At 39.0% G+C, this 13,182-nt stretch overlaps 1 protein-coding gene across 4 annotated transcripts in view; it reads right to left on the bottom strand.

Moving 5' to 3' along the window:
• The window catches only part of NTNG1 (netrin G1), a 332,598-nt gene that overhangs the window by 145,026 nt on the left and 174,390 nt on the right, over nt 1–13,182 (bottom strand). For all 4 annotated transcript variants that reach the window (XM_030327471.1, XM_032594348.1, XM_030327473.1 and 1 more), the window contains exon 2: nt 5,094–5,734. In XM_030327471.1, coding sequence (XP_030183331.1) covers nt 5,094–5,734 — 641 coding nt within the window. The remainder of the gene's footprint in view (nt 1–5,093; nt 5,735–13,182) is intronic.

The raw sequence follows: 13,182 nt of genomic DNA, 5'->3' as shown, positions 1-13,182 counted from the left end.
AGTTTGTGGGTTTGAGCCCCATGTCAGGCTCTGTGCTGACAGCTTAGTCTGGAGCCTGCTTCAGATTCTATCTCCCTCTCTCTCTGCCCCTCCCCCACTCACACTCTTTCTTTGTCTCTCAAAAATGAATAAAAACATTACAAAAATTAAAAAAAAAAAAAGAATATGATTTTCTATTATCTTAAGTCTGAAACCAGTACCCTGATACATTGCTGGTAGCAAATCTTACAGATAAATGAGCACATTATCAAATGTTCATTTGTCTTTCAGATTTAACAATTATTACAATGAATCACATTACTTCCTTGAAACTGTTCATCTCAAAGAAACAATAAATTATGCTGAGTTTATATTCTATAAAATCTACACATCTGACAAATGTGATGTTCAACTTTTCAATTAATTTAGTTACAAAAGCTTGGAAGAAAACGAAACATTTAAAAATCAAAACTTCCAATTGTGCAACTAAGAAAACATTTTGGACATTATCTCTATTTAACAGCCTGTGACTTGAACTCCCTGTCTGTGTAAAAAGATGTTCAGAACAAATATCTACTCTTCATTTCTCCTCTCACCCCTCATCTGGGTAGATTTTATTTATGCATTAGATGACCTTTTTGGCCATTAGAACCATCTTGCTTCAGCAGTTAATTAACACAAGTACCATAATTTAATACAGTTAATGCTACTTGATGCCCTTTAATGTACCTTCCATTAGTGATATTATTGTAGTATTACCCTGTAAATTAAAATGAGATCAAGACTAAGAGAGCCACTCTTTAATTAAGGTACTGGCACACTGTACTTGTCTATTATTCACTAGAGAAAATCACCCTGATTTACTGAAGTAGGACATCCATAAGTCAGAATTAGTCCATGAAGATTATGAGGTTTATTGAACAATGTAAGTACTACAGAGTCGCTGAGATTGCCAACAGCCATGTTTCCTCTTTTCCTTCCATTATCTTAATAAATACACAATGAGAGGGAGTAAATGGAAGTAAAAGAAGTATGCGGCCAAAGAAGAATAAAATTTTTATGATGGGATTATCGTTTTTGTCACCAGTAAAACAGGTATGAGATGTATCACGTGCTAAAAGGAACATAAATGCTACATTAGTCTAATAACAATCAAAACATCACCTTTACAGCAAACAATACTAGTGTAAAACATAAAGGCCAGAGAGCCTGGTTCAGTCTGTTAAGCGTCTCACTCTGGCTCAGGTCATGATCCCATGGTTCATGGGTTCAAGCCCCATACTGGGCTCTTGGCTGCCAATGCGGAGCCCACTTAGGATCCTCTGTCCCCCTCTCTTTCTGCTCTTCCCCCACTTGTGTGCTCTCTCTGTGTCTCAGAAATAAATAAACATTAAAAAAATCCATCAAGGCCATGTGCACATGTTGCACAAGAATTGAGAATTGGAATTCACAGTCAAGTCAAACAAAGACTCTCCTGTTTTTGTTTCATAGCTTCATATACCTCCAGGTGAAAAATCTTGTATTGTTTGTCCACTCTTCTATGGATATTTGCCCACTTTCCCCAAATAATAATGTCAATTCCCACACTATGACATAGGTGGTAGTAGAGTGATAAGTCAATAAACATCATTATAATGATAAGATATGGACATGAAATGACACATTAAATATTGCAGCCATTTCATGGATGGCCAAGAGCAGGTTCAGGGCAACAAAGGGCTTCTTATATTTTGAAAAGTTTATAATGATGAGGTCTTGGAAAAGGAACCCTTAGAACTTTCTTTTGGACATCATCAATTAATCGTTTTGTAGATGATTTGCTCTATAAGAAAAAGTTAACCCTACCGAAGTTTTCAAGTGTAAAATGTACGTATCAGCTTCTGTGCTGAAAGGCCTGTGTACCAGAGGCAGCTCAACAGCTCTCTTTAGTGCCTCCATTTCCCTTATATAACTTAAAAGCTGGAGACACGCCTGAGCCATCAGGCCTTGCTTCCTTAGTCCCTCCCCTATGACTAAAAATACCCCAGCCATCTGGTGCCTAGCACAGTACACGCCAGCATCAGTTTTGCCCTGAGGAATTTGGACAGAGTTTAGAGGTGACAGAGAAGGACCTGATGGAAGGAGCTCACCTCTATTGGACCTTTCTCTCTTGCCCAGCTGCTTCCTCACTAGCTTACACTTGACTGGTGAACAGGAAAAGGCAGAAGAGGGGAGTCCCAGAGAAGGGAGGATGGTTCCTGCCAATTTCCCAGTCACCAAAATGCAGTTGGAGAATTCTAGTAGGACCAGGGATAAAAGAAAAGTGGTAAATCTGGTGGGAGTCTACATTTCAAACATGCCACTTTTAAGAGATAGTATGTCTGACCTCAGTAGAGAATGCATAAAAAATGCCTGTCACTTTATGGGGCGCCTGGGTGGCTCAGTCGGTTGAGCATCTGACTTCGGCTCAGGTCATGATCTCACAGTTTGTGAGTTCAAGCCCCACGTCGGGCTCTGTGCTGACAGCTTGGAGCCTGGAACCTGCTTCGGATTCTGTGTTTCCTTCTCTCTCTGCCCATCCCCCTCTTGTGCTCTGTCTCTCTCTGTCTCTCAAAAATAAATAAATAAATGTAAAAAAAAATGCCTGTCACTTTAAAGTGTATTTATACTCTCTTTTTAAATCAGAGGAAACAAGAATGAATGTGCAGTAACAGAAGTAAGTCCCAACAATGGTTATATCTCAACCAAAAGCTGCACAAGATTGCCTTCTTTACAAGTGGAAGATGACAGTGTTTGCAGAAGTTGGACTCTAAGGATTTTGGCTTGGATTAAAATTTCTCAAACTGCAAGAAAACTGAATTAGATGATACTATCTAACAGTGCCGATCACACTAGGATTCAAATTCAAATCTCAGTTTATTAATTCTGTAGCACTCATTCTTGTAGATGAACAGAATACTTGTTACTTTGTTGTGGAATGCTATTGTTAATAATACCAACATCAATTATTTTTATATATTATAGTCCCCCAAAATAAGAACTGGAAACTGATTATCTTTTGCTAAGATATTTATGAGTATGATAGCTACCTTTTATTATAAATAGCAAATTCATATTTAAGGCAACAGTTCCAGATTGCCCACTCGTGGTGCCTTGCTAATACATAAACATTCCTCTACACCCTAGAACCCATAAGCTCAATAATGTACCAATACATATTTCTCTCAGAAATACTACTTTGTTCTAAAGATATCTTCATATGTCACCAAGACCCTACTTAAAAGTTTTTATTTGTATTAATTAATTAATTAATTAATTTTTAAATATTTATTTGGGGGGAGGTGGGAGAGTGTAAAGGGGGAGAGGGACAGAGAGAGCAAGACAGAGGATCTGAAGCGGGCTCCGTGCTGACAGGCTGACAGCAGTGAGCCCAATGTGGGGCTCAAACCCACAACTTTGAGATCATGACCTGAGCTGAAGTAGGATGCTCAACCGACGAGCCACCCAGGTGCCCCCGGCCTTAGTTAAAAGTTTTTATTTTCTATTTATTTACTTATTTATTTTTTTATTTTTTAAACTTACATCCAAGTTAGTTAGCATATAGTGCAACAATGATTTCAGGAGCAGATTCCTTAATGCCCCTTACCCATTTAGCCCATCCCCCCTCCCACAACCCCTCTAGTAACCCTCTGTTTGTTCTCCATATTTAAGAGCCTCTTAAAGTTAAAGTTTTTAAAGAGGCGTCATTGCTAAAGATTCTAGACTCTTCCAGGAGGAACATGAAGCTGGAATAAAATTGAGAGTAGGTGGCTACCAGTTCCTGTTACTTCCCACAGTTAAGATTGTGAAACCTCTACTACTATACCGAGGTCATGTCCACCACTCCATTCTGTGTGCCTGCTACGGTCTTTACCTTAACATCAGTGACCTCTTCTTTATTCTCGTGCACAAGTACAACAACACTATCAAAAGATAGGTCGAGTCAACTCTTGGAAAGACTATGGAGTCTCAATTCTTCTCCAGTTTGTGAGGACAGGGTTGCCTTAAGGGATGCTGAAAGCCAGTAAACCTAATGGAGCCTGCCTTATTTGTTTGAATTTTATACTTGTTAATTAAATCTACATGATTTATGTACCATTTATATTCTTAAGTTCATATATTCTGACTTAAAGCTATCTTGGCATTGTTAGAATGATTATTGCTTTGCTTTGCTGTTTTTTTCCATTTTGCTGTATATTTCACTCATCTTTAGTTTTCCCAGCTAATTACCTCATGCTTCAGCTCCCATTAGTTGGTTATTTGGATAACACACCACACTTAGAAATCTGGTTGAACAGCTCTACGTTAGTAGCCCTGGTTCTTACTACTTGAGGTTTTCATTAACACATCCTCAAAATTCTCAGAAACTTGCTCATGTGTGTCTCTGATGTATTCTCAGAACCAACTATATGCTCAACTATGACCATTCAGGTGTTTAAACTCTGGTCCATCTGTAATTGACCCATAAAATGAAGCAAGCCTGCCTCAGGTCCATATTTAAATGGCAGCCTATCTTTTTAAGACAGTAACGACCAAAAGCCTGAAAAGTAGAGCTACTCCTTTTTAATAAATGTGTGACATTCCTATTTGCATTTGGCTCTGATTTAATATATTAAAGGAATATAACTCACATTTCTGAAACTTTTTGGGGGGCCATATAAGAAAACAAAAACAGAGTTGTACCATGCTGAAACCCTCTCTTGCACTTGAAAACAATGGAAAGACAAATTTCTTATCTTTCAGTATCTTTTATAGAGCAGCTGGCTTTGTTTCCCCTGGTTTCATTGTCTTAAAGACTTAAACCACCCCCTGGTCTAGGGAATTCCTTGGTCTCAAATAAGATGCTATTCTTTTTTCTTTTGTTTAAATTCTAAGAAATCCTGCCAGGTTCAGGCTCAGTGACAGGGAGTCTGGGATTGCAAATGACTGCTGAGTAAGAAGGGTCTCAAATTTCCCCAAACCTACCTCCAGACTGGCGTTCCTGAGAAAATGGTGTAGTAGAAAGTGACAAATGTCACTCTCCAGCTGTGGGGCCAACACACTGGCATTTTCTTTGAACAACCGTTCTCACTCAAGTCACACAGATGTTTTCTTACCTTCCGTGAACCTTTATGTCTGAGATCGCATAAAAGTAGCGTGCCAAGTGTAGCTCATCTACAAATATTTCCCCAACCGCTGGTCGCAAAAGCCGTATCCTCAGGTCTGTGACTGTAAAGAAATCTCTGAGTTTCTTGGTTGTATCCAGCTGTCCGTAGAGAGAAGCCATATTGCGTAGCCATGGTCCAGCAAAAAACGCAAACCTGTCTTTGATTTCAAAGTGGATTATTTTGCTATTTGTCATATACCCCGTAGAGTACTCTTCAGTGCAAATGATTTCTAAGACCGTATGCTGTGATAAATCCTTCACGGATTTAGGGTCCATGTGAAAAGCGTCTAAGCAGTCTGTGGCATAATACTGATAGGGCTGCCATGTTCGTCCATAATCGAGAGATTTCTCCAGGATCATTTGGTCTGGACGCCCCGATTCGAAGGTAATAACTATGTTGTCTGTGAGCTCAATGGTTTTGCTCCAAGACAGAGTGATGTTAACCTGGAGAGGCTTGGGATATTCCTTCCAAGTAGCAGACTGCCAAAATGTGGATGGATGTCTTCCTTCAAAATCAAACATCAGCTCAGGGGGATGTGCCAACTCGGGGGTACTTGCATCACACTCATTATTGCACATGTAGGGGTTGCCCTATGGAAGAAGAACAAAAGAGGGTGCATCAAAACACTGGTTTGACACAAGTCTTGCCATATTGCTGTTGCTGAGTAAAAAGCTAGGAAAGAAAGAAAGGGGGGGGGGACTCTGTCTACAGTAATCATTTTTATTTGCCCTAACTGGATTCTCCTTTTTAATAGCTTTAAAAAAAAATGAGGCAATATGGTAATTTTCTTGTCTTGTTTCCTTCCATGGGCTTTAAGAAATGAAAACAGTTTATTTATCCCATATGTGTTAGACCCATAATGCGGTCCCAGAAGCACAAAGACACTGAGCAACTGTCTAACAGCTCAATACCTCTGTGTCCTCTTAGAAAGATGCTATAGAAAAGCAAGGAAATTCCTCCATGCCTCAAGGACGTTCCTCAAGAGCATAGTTCTTTAAAAAGTCATTTTTCAAGCAAACCTTTAGAATTAGCAACGAACCGTAGATACCCGTGTCCTGTTTGGGAAACAATACCCCCCTACAACATCCAGTTTCTTTTTGCTTCGCCTCAAATCCATCATACTTAACTAGGTCTCTGCTTCATAAAGTCTTCTCTTAAAGCATTTACTTTGTTCACCACAAATCATTAAAATGTGGTATACTACAGGCTCTGGGGCTTGGTCCAAACATCTGCCATCCTATTAGCTAGAGGCAAGGGGATTGCACAGAAAAGACTTGGGGGCAAGGGTGTGCTCCAAGTTATCAGGACAGGACACCCCAGTACTTAATTAGAAGTATAAGCCATGGCTACTTGACGTGTTACTCTGTGCCGGCCCATAGTCAGCTGTCTGTCCATGGATGTTGGCCATTACTATAATTTCCCTCTCACAGAAGCTAGTTCCTTCACAGTCCACTCAGACAAGAAGCTGGAAATAAATCTTGTATCACAACAAGTTACAACACCACTTATGCTACACTTAATAGCTGCTTTCAAGCTTTCATCAGATGATTCTTTGGCAAACAGCTGGCTCCCGATTTTTGTTTATTTTGCATTTAAGAAAATAAATGGTATCATTTGGAGCCAACTATCCAGGCATTTCTCTCTAATCCTCTATTGGGTAATTATAAGCATGGATGGGTGAAAGAATCGACCCTTTGACATTGTCCTTAGGCTTTCTCTTGTAATTACAATTAGATTTTTTTTTTCTTTTTCATGAACTGAGAACTTTTCATCGTATCTGCAGGATGCATGAGCCAGGTCTCAAATAATGAATTTACACGATGGACCTTGGTGCTCAGTTACCAGCTGACTCCCATGAAATGTGAGATGGACACTGGAGAATTGCTTTGGCCTCCCCAGAGGCGATTTCTCCTACCCAGTCAGCTAATACTCTCACTCTCTCTTTCCCATTAGTGCAACTGAATCCTAAAGCTGGCAACAGGTTTGGGGGACTCAAGTATAATTGAGATGGGCAAGAGAAAGGAGAGAAGGTACATTATCTGAGGAACAGAACTGTTTTAAAAATACATCCGAGGCATCAGTGATAATGGAAATGTTTCTGTACTTCTCTCTCGAATTTCAATTCCCTATTCCTGATCCCAGCGTCTGTGGCACTATTTATAGTAACCCCTTCAAGAGGAGCCAAGGGGGGAAAATACGTTTCTGTTCCAGGTGGAATAAATCACCAAATTTATTATTATTTAAACTCTCTTAAGCATACCAGAGAGCCAAATGCAAAGCTCTGCAAACTGGCAAAGGCTTTTTATGGAGGGCTATAAATATTGTGGAATCTGTCAAGATTTATAAGTTCTAAATATATGTAAATGCACATTTTACTGGAAGGGGTCAGGTTTACACAAATCACACCTTCATTTGAAATTTACTGAAAAAATATGGTCACTTCAAAATCTACCAGCATGTAGCCATCTGCACAATCATTAACTTGGATGCTATCACCTTCCTCCTGACAAAAGTATCTTCATCTGAGGTCAAGGGTATCAAAACACAGGAAATCAACTCTGCAGGATACACCAAAGTGAGTTATCAGGCATTTGTATTAAGTCATGTTGAAAGATAGCATTTCTTCGACTTCAGCATTGATGTGCAGATCTTCTTAGATGGGCATAGGGTGTCGAGACAAAGAAGGAGGTACAGTAGACTGATTCTGGGTATGGGTCGATACTAGCAAACTCGTCTTAGGAAATATACTTGAAGGTATCTATCTAAAAAGCATTCAGTCCTACATTCAATAAAAGGCATTGACAATAACCACCATTTATTTAGCACTTATGGGTCACTTTACATCCATTATCCTGGGTAGTCCTTTCCACCCCTGCTATATGGAAGAGAAAACCGAGGCATAGAGAAGTGTTATGCAACTTGCCCAAGGTCACATATCAAAGTGAGTAAGGGACAGAGCCAAGACGAGTTCCTTCTGCCCCTGCCCTGACCTGCTTAATTCCCAAGTCAATGGGGTTACCTATGATGCAACCCAGTCTTAGAAACACAGTTGGCTGGTTAGAAAGCAAGGGCCTAAAATCAAAATAGGTTTGGGAAACAGCTTAAGAACTTCCTGCCTTAGAAAGCCCTAATGAGCATTATCATACATCTCAGATGTTAAGAATCTTCCTCAGCTTCATGTAAGACCTAGTTTCAGAAACTTAATTTGACCATGGAGCCCCTTTTTGCTTTAGTAACCTCTATTTATATGCCACAGAAGTAGGTTCTGGAGAACATCCTTTGAGATTCCCTGCTTTGTATTACTCTTAAAATTGTAAACGTGTGGATGCCAGAGAGCACTGCAAAACTCAAAGTTTTAGTCCTTTAGTGAAGACATGGCCATACAAAGCACTTAGTCTCTGCTTTTGTTCCATAAGGATACCCTTCCACAGGGGCTCAGCAGGACAGCCAGCTCAGGATAAATGCTTATATTTACATCAAATTGTCAGCCATCAAAATGCATGCCAGGACAAGGAGACAATTTTATTGCTTTGCACTGATCTGGTGCTGTAGGCACCTGAAAAATGAGAAAAAAGTTTCATGCATGCAATAATTATTTATTGATTGCCTACTATACTACTATATTTAAGGCACTTGTCTTGGCTTTCAAGAGGCAGTAGCGAACAAATCCAAGTCCCAGCTTTTAGCATGGCTTCCATTTTAGTTGGGGGAGATGTACTAAACAAATATATAATGTTCTATAATGTTACATGGTGATAACTACTAATAAACCAGTTAAAGGGGAAAATGGTGTTGGAGGAATACTGATTGTAATTTTATACTGGGAGGTCAGAGAAAGTCTCTCCTGGATAATGTGACATTTGAACAGATTAAGAGCAATTCCCAATTTACACTGGAGATGATCAGAGTTTGACCAGAATGACAGTGTTGTCCTTCATCTGACTCTACTCTTAGAGATAATTTCAGCAGCATAGCAATTTATTGAAATGGATGAGTAAACAAATCATTTCTAAGGAGATTCTACACCAAATGGCTCACCCCCCCCCCAAAAAAAATTAATTGAACCATTCTTATTTCATAGGCCTCATGCTCTTTTAGGAGATTCATGATTTGATGACCATTAACATAACTTACTGAGAGACAATGATACTGAAAGAAAATTGCTAGGGAAAAACAAAGATTTCATTTTGCTCCCCTCAGAAAAAAGCTTGCATTTGTGGTGAGAGAGAAAAAAAAAAAAAAAGAGAGAGAGAGAGAGAGAGAGGCAAAGAAGCTGAAAACCTTACTATTCTAGAAAGAGAAAGCTAGAGGAGAGATTATATGCTAAAATATTTCGTGTAAATATTTCACAAGGGTGTGATTGGTAATACTGTTGTTACAGAGAATTATCAATATGAAAACAATTGCTGTTAAAAGGATTAGATTAATTAAATTTTCAACGACTTCAACCCCACCCTAATCCTCCCTAATACCATTAACAATGAAATTTATATAAGAAAAATAACTTTCCCCTACTTGTGAAAGCAAAGAACACTTCTTGTTGCTAAATCTAACAGATTCAGGCATTAGCAAGTGTAAGTAATTATTTTGTGGCCAGCAGGCAGCTTTAAATAGATCTTAATTTAAGTCCTACAAGTAACAGATCCTTAACTGATTGTCTATGGACGAAGCAGAAAATATTTATGACTGTGTTGATAATATTTACACCATTAAGAGATGCCTAAATAATTAAACAGATATTGCTGCTAAATGTTTTTGTAACAATTAGAAGATGAAGATTGTGATGCTTAATTTCATTTAAAAAATGTTAATATGTTACCTCTGGGAGAATTGAAGTTAGTTATTAATTAGCACTTTGTAGCCAAAGTGGAATGTTATTCTTCCTTAATGCACTTTCAGAACTTAAAAGGATAAATAAAATTTGACATATTTCTATTGATGGAATTACCTTCCTTCTGTCAAGAGATACTCTGACAAGAATAGTCCTTTCAACTCAGATCTGCTAGACCCTTCCGAGTTAAAAAAGAAAACCTGCATAAGCAGTAATCCTTGTGGTTCCAACCATTTTGAACTTCTCCTTCCAAGTTTTACCCATTGGGAAAGACAGTTGGAAAGGTAGGGAATTCTCATGAGAGGTTTGCCACTGAACTGTACATTACATGCCAAGTAGGCATGTACTTACAAGTAGTCGTGAGAAGGATTTGGGTTCACACTTATACCGATTATGAAAAACAGTGAGACAGAGCTGCCTCACACCCATTTGCATCTGGCTCGTCCTTGCTTGTTTTAAGACTAGGTGCCATTAAAAAAAAAAAAAAAAAAAGACACATAGGTAAGGGAGCAGACACAGTATTCTGGGATAGCACTCCCAACCTGTTTCCATTGTGATTTTGAAATAGATATCACTATGTCGTTGCTAATGCAAGGTTTTAAAAGGGTGAAGAAATAGGTAGCATAGTCTACTGCTTGTCTCTCAGAGAGATGAACCATGAGCACCATGTTTTAACTGCTAGGCTGGGCTATCATCTTGAGGAGATGGCTTCCTTTTCTTCCCTTTCATTGGTGTAATTTGTGGTGGTTAGGAGCCCCTACTCCCCAGTCCCTTCTTGGGACTTCTTCGTCACTCCTTTCCCTGAGTCCTCGATTCTCGGTTGGCTATAACACAGAAAGGCCCCTCTTTTATGACTCCTTTTCTGAGGAGCCCCTCTCTGACTTTTATGACTACTCTGAGTCTGAGAGCTGATCATTGTTCAGGCTGAGGTGCCCCCTCCAGGTCTTACAGCTTTGTTACTCATGGTAGAAAGAACAGGAAGAAATCAGAACCAGAGGTGTGTATAATTCAAGATGGTGGATACCTTCTCCAGAAATCTGAAAGGTAAGTGTCAGCATCATCAGTACTGATAGGCCTTGCTGACCACAGCTACGGGGATAAACTCTTCATGTCCTCAGGTAGGTCCACAAGGCAGCATGTTTCCATTATCCCTCTGTACATAAAGGGTAGCAACCCCTACAAATGACAGTGCACTCTCACTTATAACCTGCCCTGTTAATTGGCATGTTGGATCCCAATGAGAAGTACACACAGGGCAACAATATAGTCTGAATATTTTGGGACTGTCCAAACTTCAGTCTGAAAATGTCGGGACAAAATTACCTATATATTTGTCAGAGCATAAGTGCCAATTTTTGCTTTGGAAAATATGGCCACTCTAAGAATAATAGAGGAGAAAGAGTTTTGTTTTTGTAACTCTGCAGTTAAAAACCAACTGCCCTGTTTTCTAATGGAACCCTCTGTTCATCACAAAGATTCCTTTCTGGCATAGACACAGGCTTAAGGCCTGATTGAAGCCATTGCTTGTTTCAATCTGCTCCCTGACGATACTAACACCATGCGGACTTTTTTACTCAGGAATAAAGACAGGAGGGCTTAACCTTTCTGCAACGAGAATTCTAGAGGCCATATCACAGAATATGGGCCATAATAGACACCTGTGTAAATCCCCACAGAGGATTATGGCCAGGATTTTCAAACTGGTGAAGGCTGCACAGATCAAGATGACCAAGCTTTTAAGAAGGAGCCAAATACATTCTCAAGCCACAGTAGCCACAAAAGTGGATTCTTATATAGCAACCCAAATCATTATTTTGCATGAACTGGAGAAGAAATAAGTATTCATGGAATCGAGTTAGTTTGAAAGTGAACGTCTATAGAAAAACACTGTAGTAATGTGACACTTTTATAACTGGTAGGGAAATTGCTTTTTAAAATTTATTGTCTTAAAAAATATTACTTAAAAATCCTTGGCACGGTGTTTTGCCTTATAGGTCATCTTGAAACAGAACCTAAGTGTTGATAACACCAAGTTGAAGTGGACTTTCAGCATTTTAAGTTAAAGTAACTTGAGGGGAGTTAAAATATCATGAAGGTGGGAATGTTCTGAGTCTGATACCATCATGCACTGTGAGAGTTGATTTGAACATTTTGAATCCTGAAAGTTCTGACTTTATTCTCAAAAAGTGGTTCCTTCCTCTCTCATATGAAAAAAAACAAGTCCAAGACCCACTTGAAGTCCATTTTCTGCAAGCCTCCAGCTTTCCTGTAAGAGAGTATAGGAAGACCAAAGCATTCTCTGTTGAAGTGATCACTAAACCATGAAAGGCATGAAGAGAACTTTCTAATGTGGCACTTTTCAAAAGTGACTGGTTTCTGGTGAGTCTATTCTGATTTCTCATACTCTATATTTCTTTCAAACTCCTCTCTTCCAAATTCATTAGCTGTTTACTGGGAACCTACTCTGTTAAAAACACTGTGAAGAACACAGAAATTATACAACAAAATGTTTGCAACTTGGTAATGGAGACTAGATCTATACACGCAACAATCATGTTTTTCCAATTGGTTATTCATGCTCCTAGAGAGGGCACTAGGTGCTCTTGAGGGTAAAAAGACCCACCAACAACATTGTGCAATTTTCTGGAGGGTTTATTTCACTACTTGCCACATAATTAAACAAATATTTATATTAAAAACAGGCATTTTAAAGTATGGAAAGAGCCCAAATGTCCATCGACAGATGAATGGATAAGGAAGATGTGGTATATATATATATATATATATATATATATATATATACACACACACACACACACACACACACACACAATAGAGTATTACTCAGCAGTCAAAAATAATGAAATCTTGCCCTTTGCAACAACATGGATGGAACTAGAGTGTATTATGCTAAGCGAAATTAATCAGTCAGAGAAAAACAAATATCTTATGACTTCACTCATATGTAGAATATAAGATACCAAAGAGATGAACACGGGGAAGGGAAGCAAAAATAATATAAAAAGAGGGAGGGGGCAAAACATAAGAGACTCAAATACAGAGAACAAACTGAGGGTTGCTGGAGGGTTGTGGGTGGAGGGATGGGCTAAACAGGCAAAGGGCATTTGGGAGGACACTTGTTGGAAAGAGCACTGGGTGTTATACGAAGGAGTCATATATGAATCACTGGATTCTGCTCCTGAAATC

The sequence above is a fragment of the Lynx canadensis genome, chromosome C1 (genome assembly GCF_007474595.2).
Source record: "Lynx canadensis isolate LIC74 chromosome C1, mLynCan4.pri.v2, whole genome shotgun sequence".
Classification (NCBI taxonomy): domain Eukaryota; kingdom Metazoa; phylum Chordata; class Mammalia; order Carnivora; family Felidae; genus Lynx; species Lynx canadensis.
This window is presented reverse-complemented; position numbering and strand designations above follow the sequence as displayed.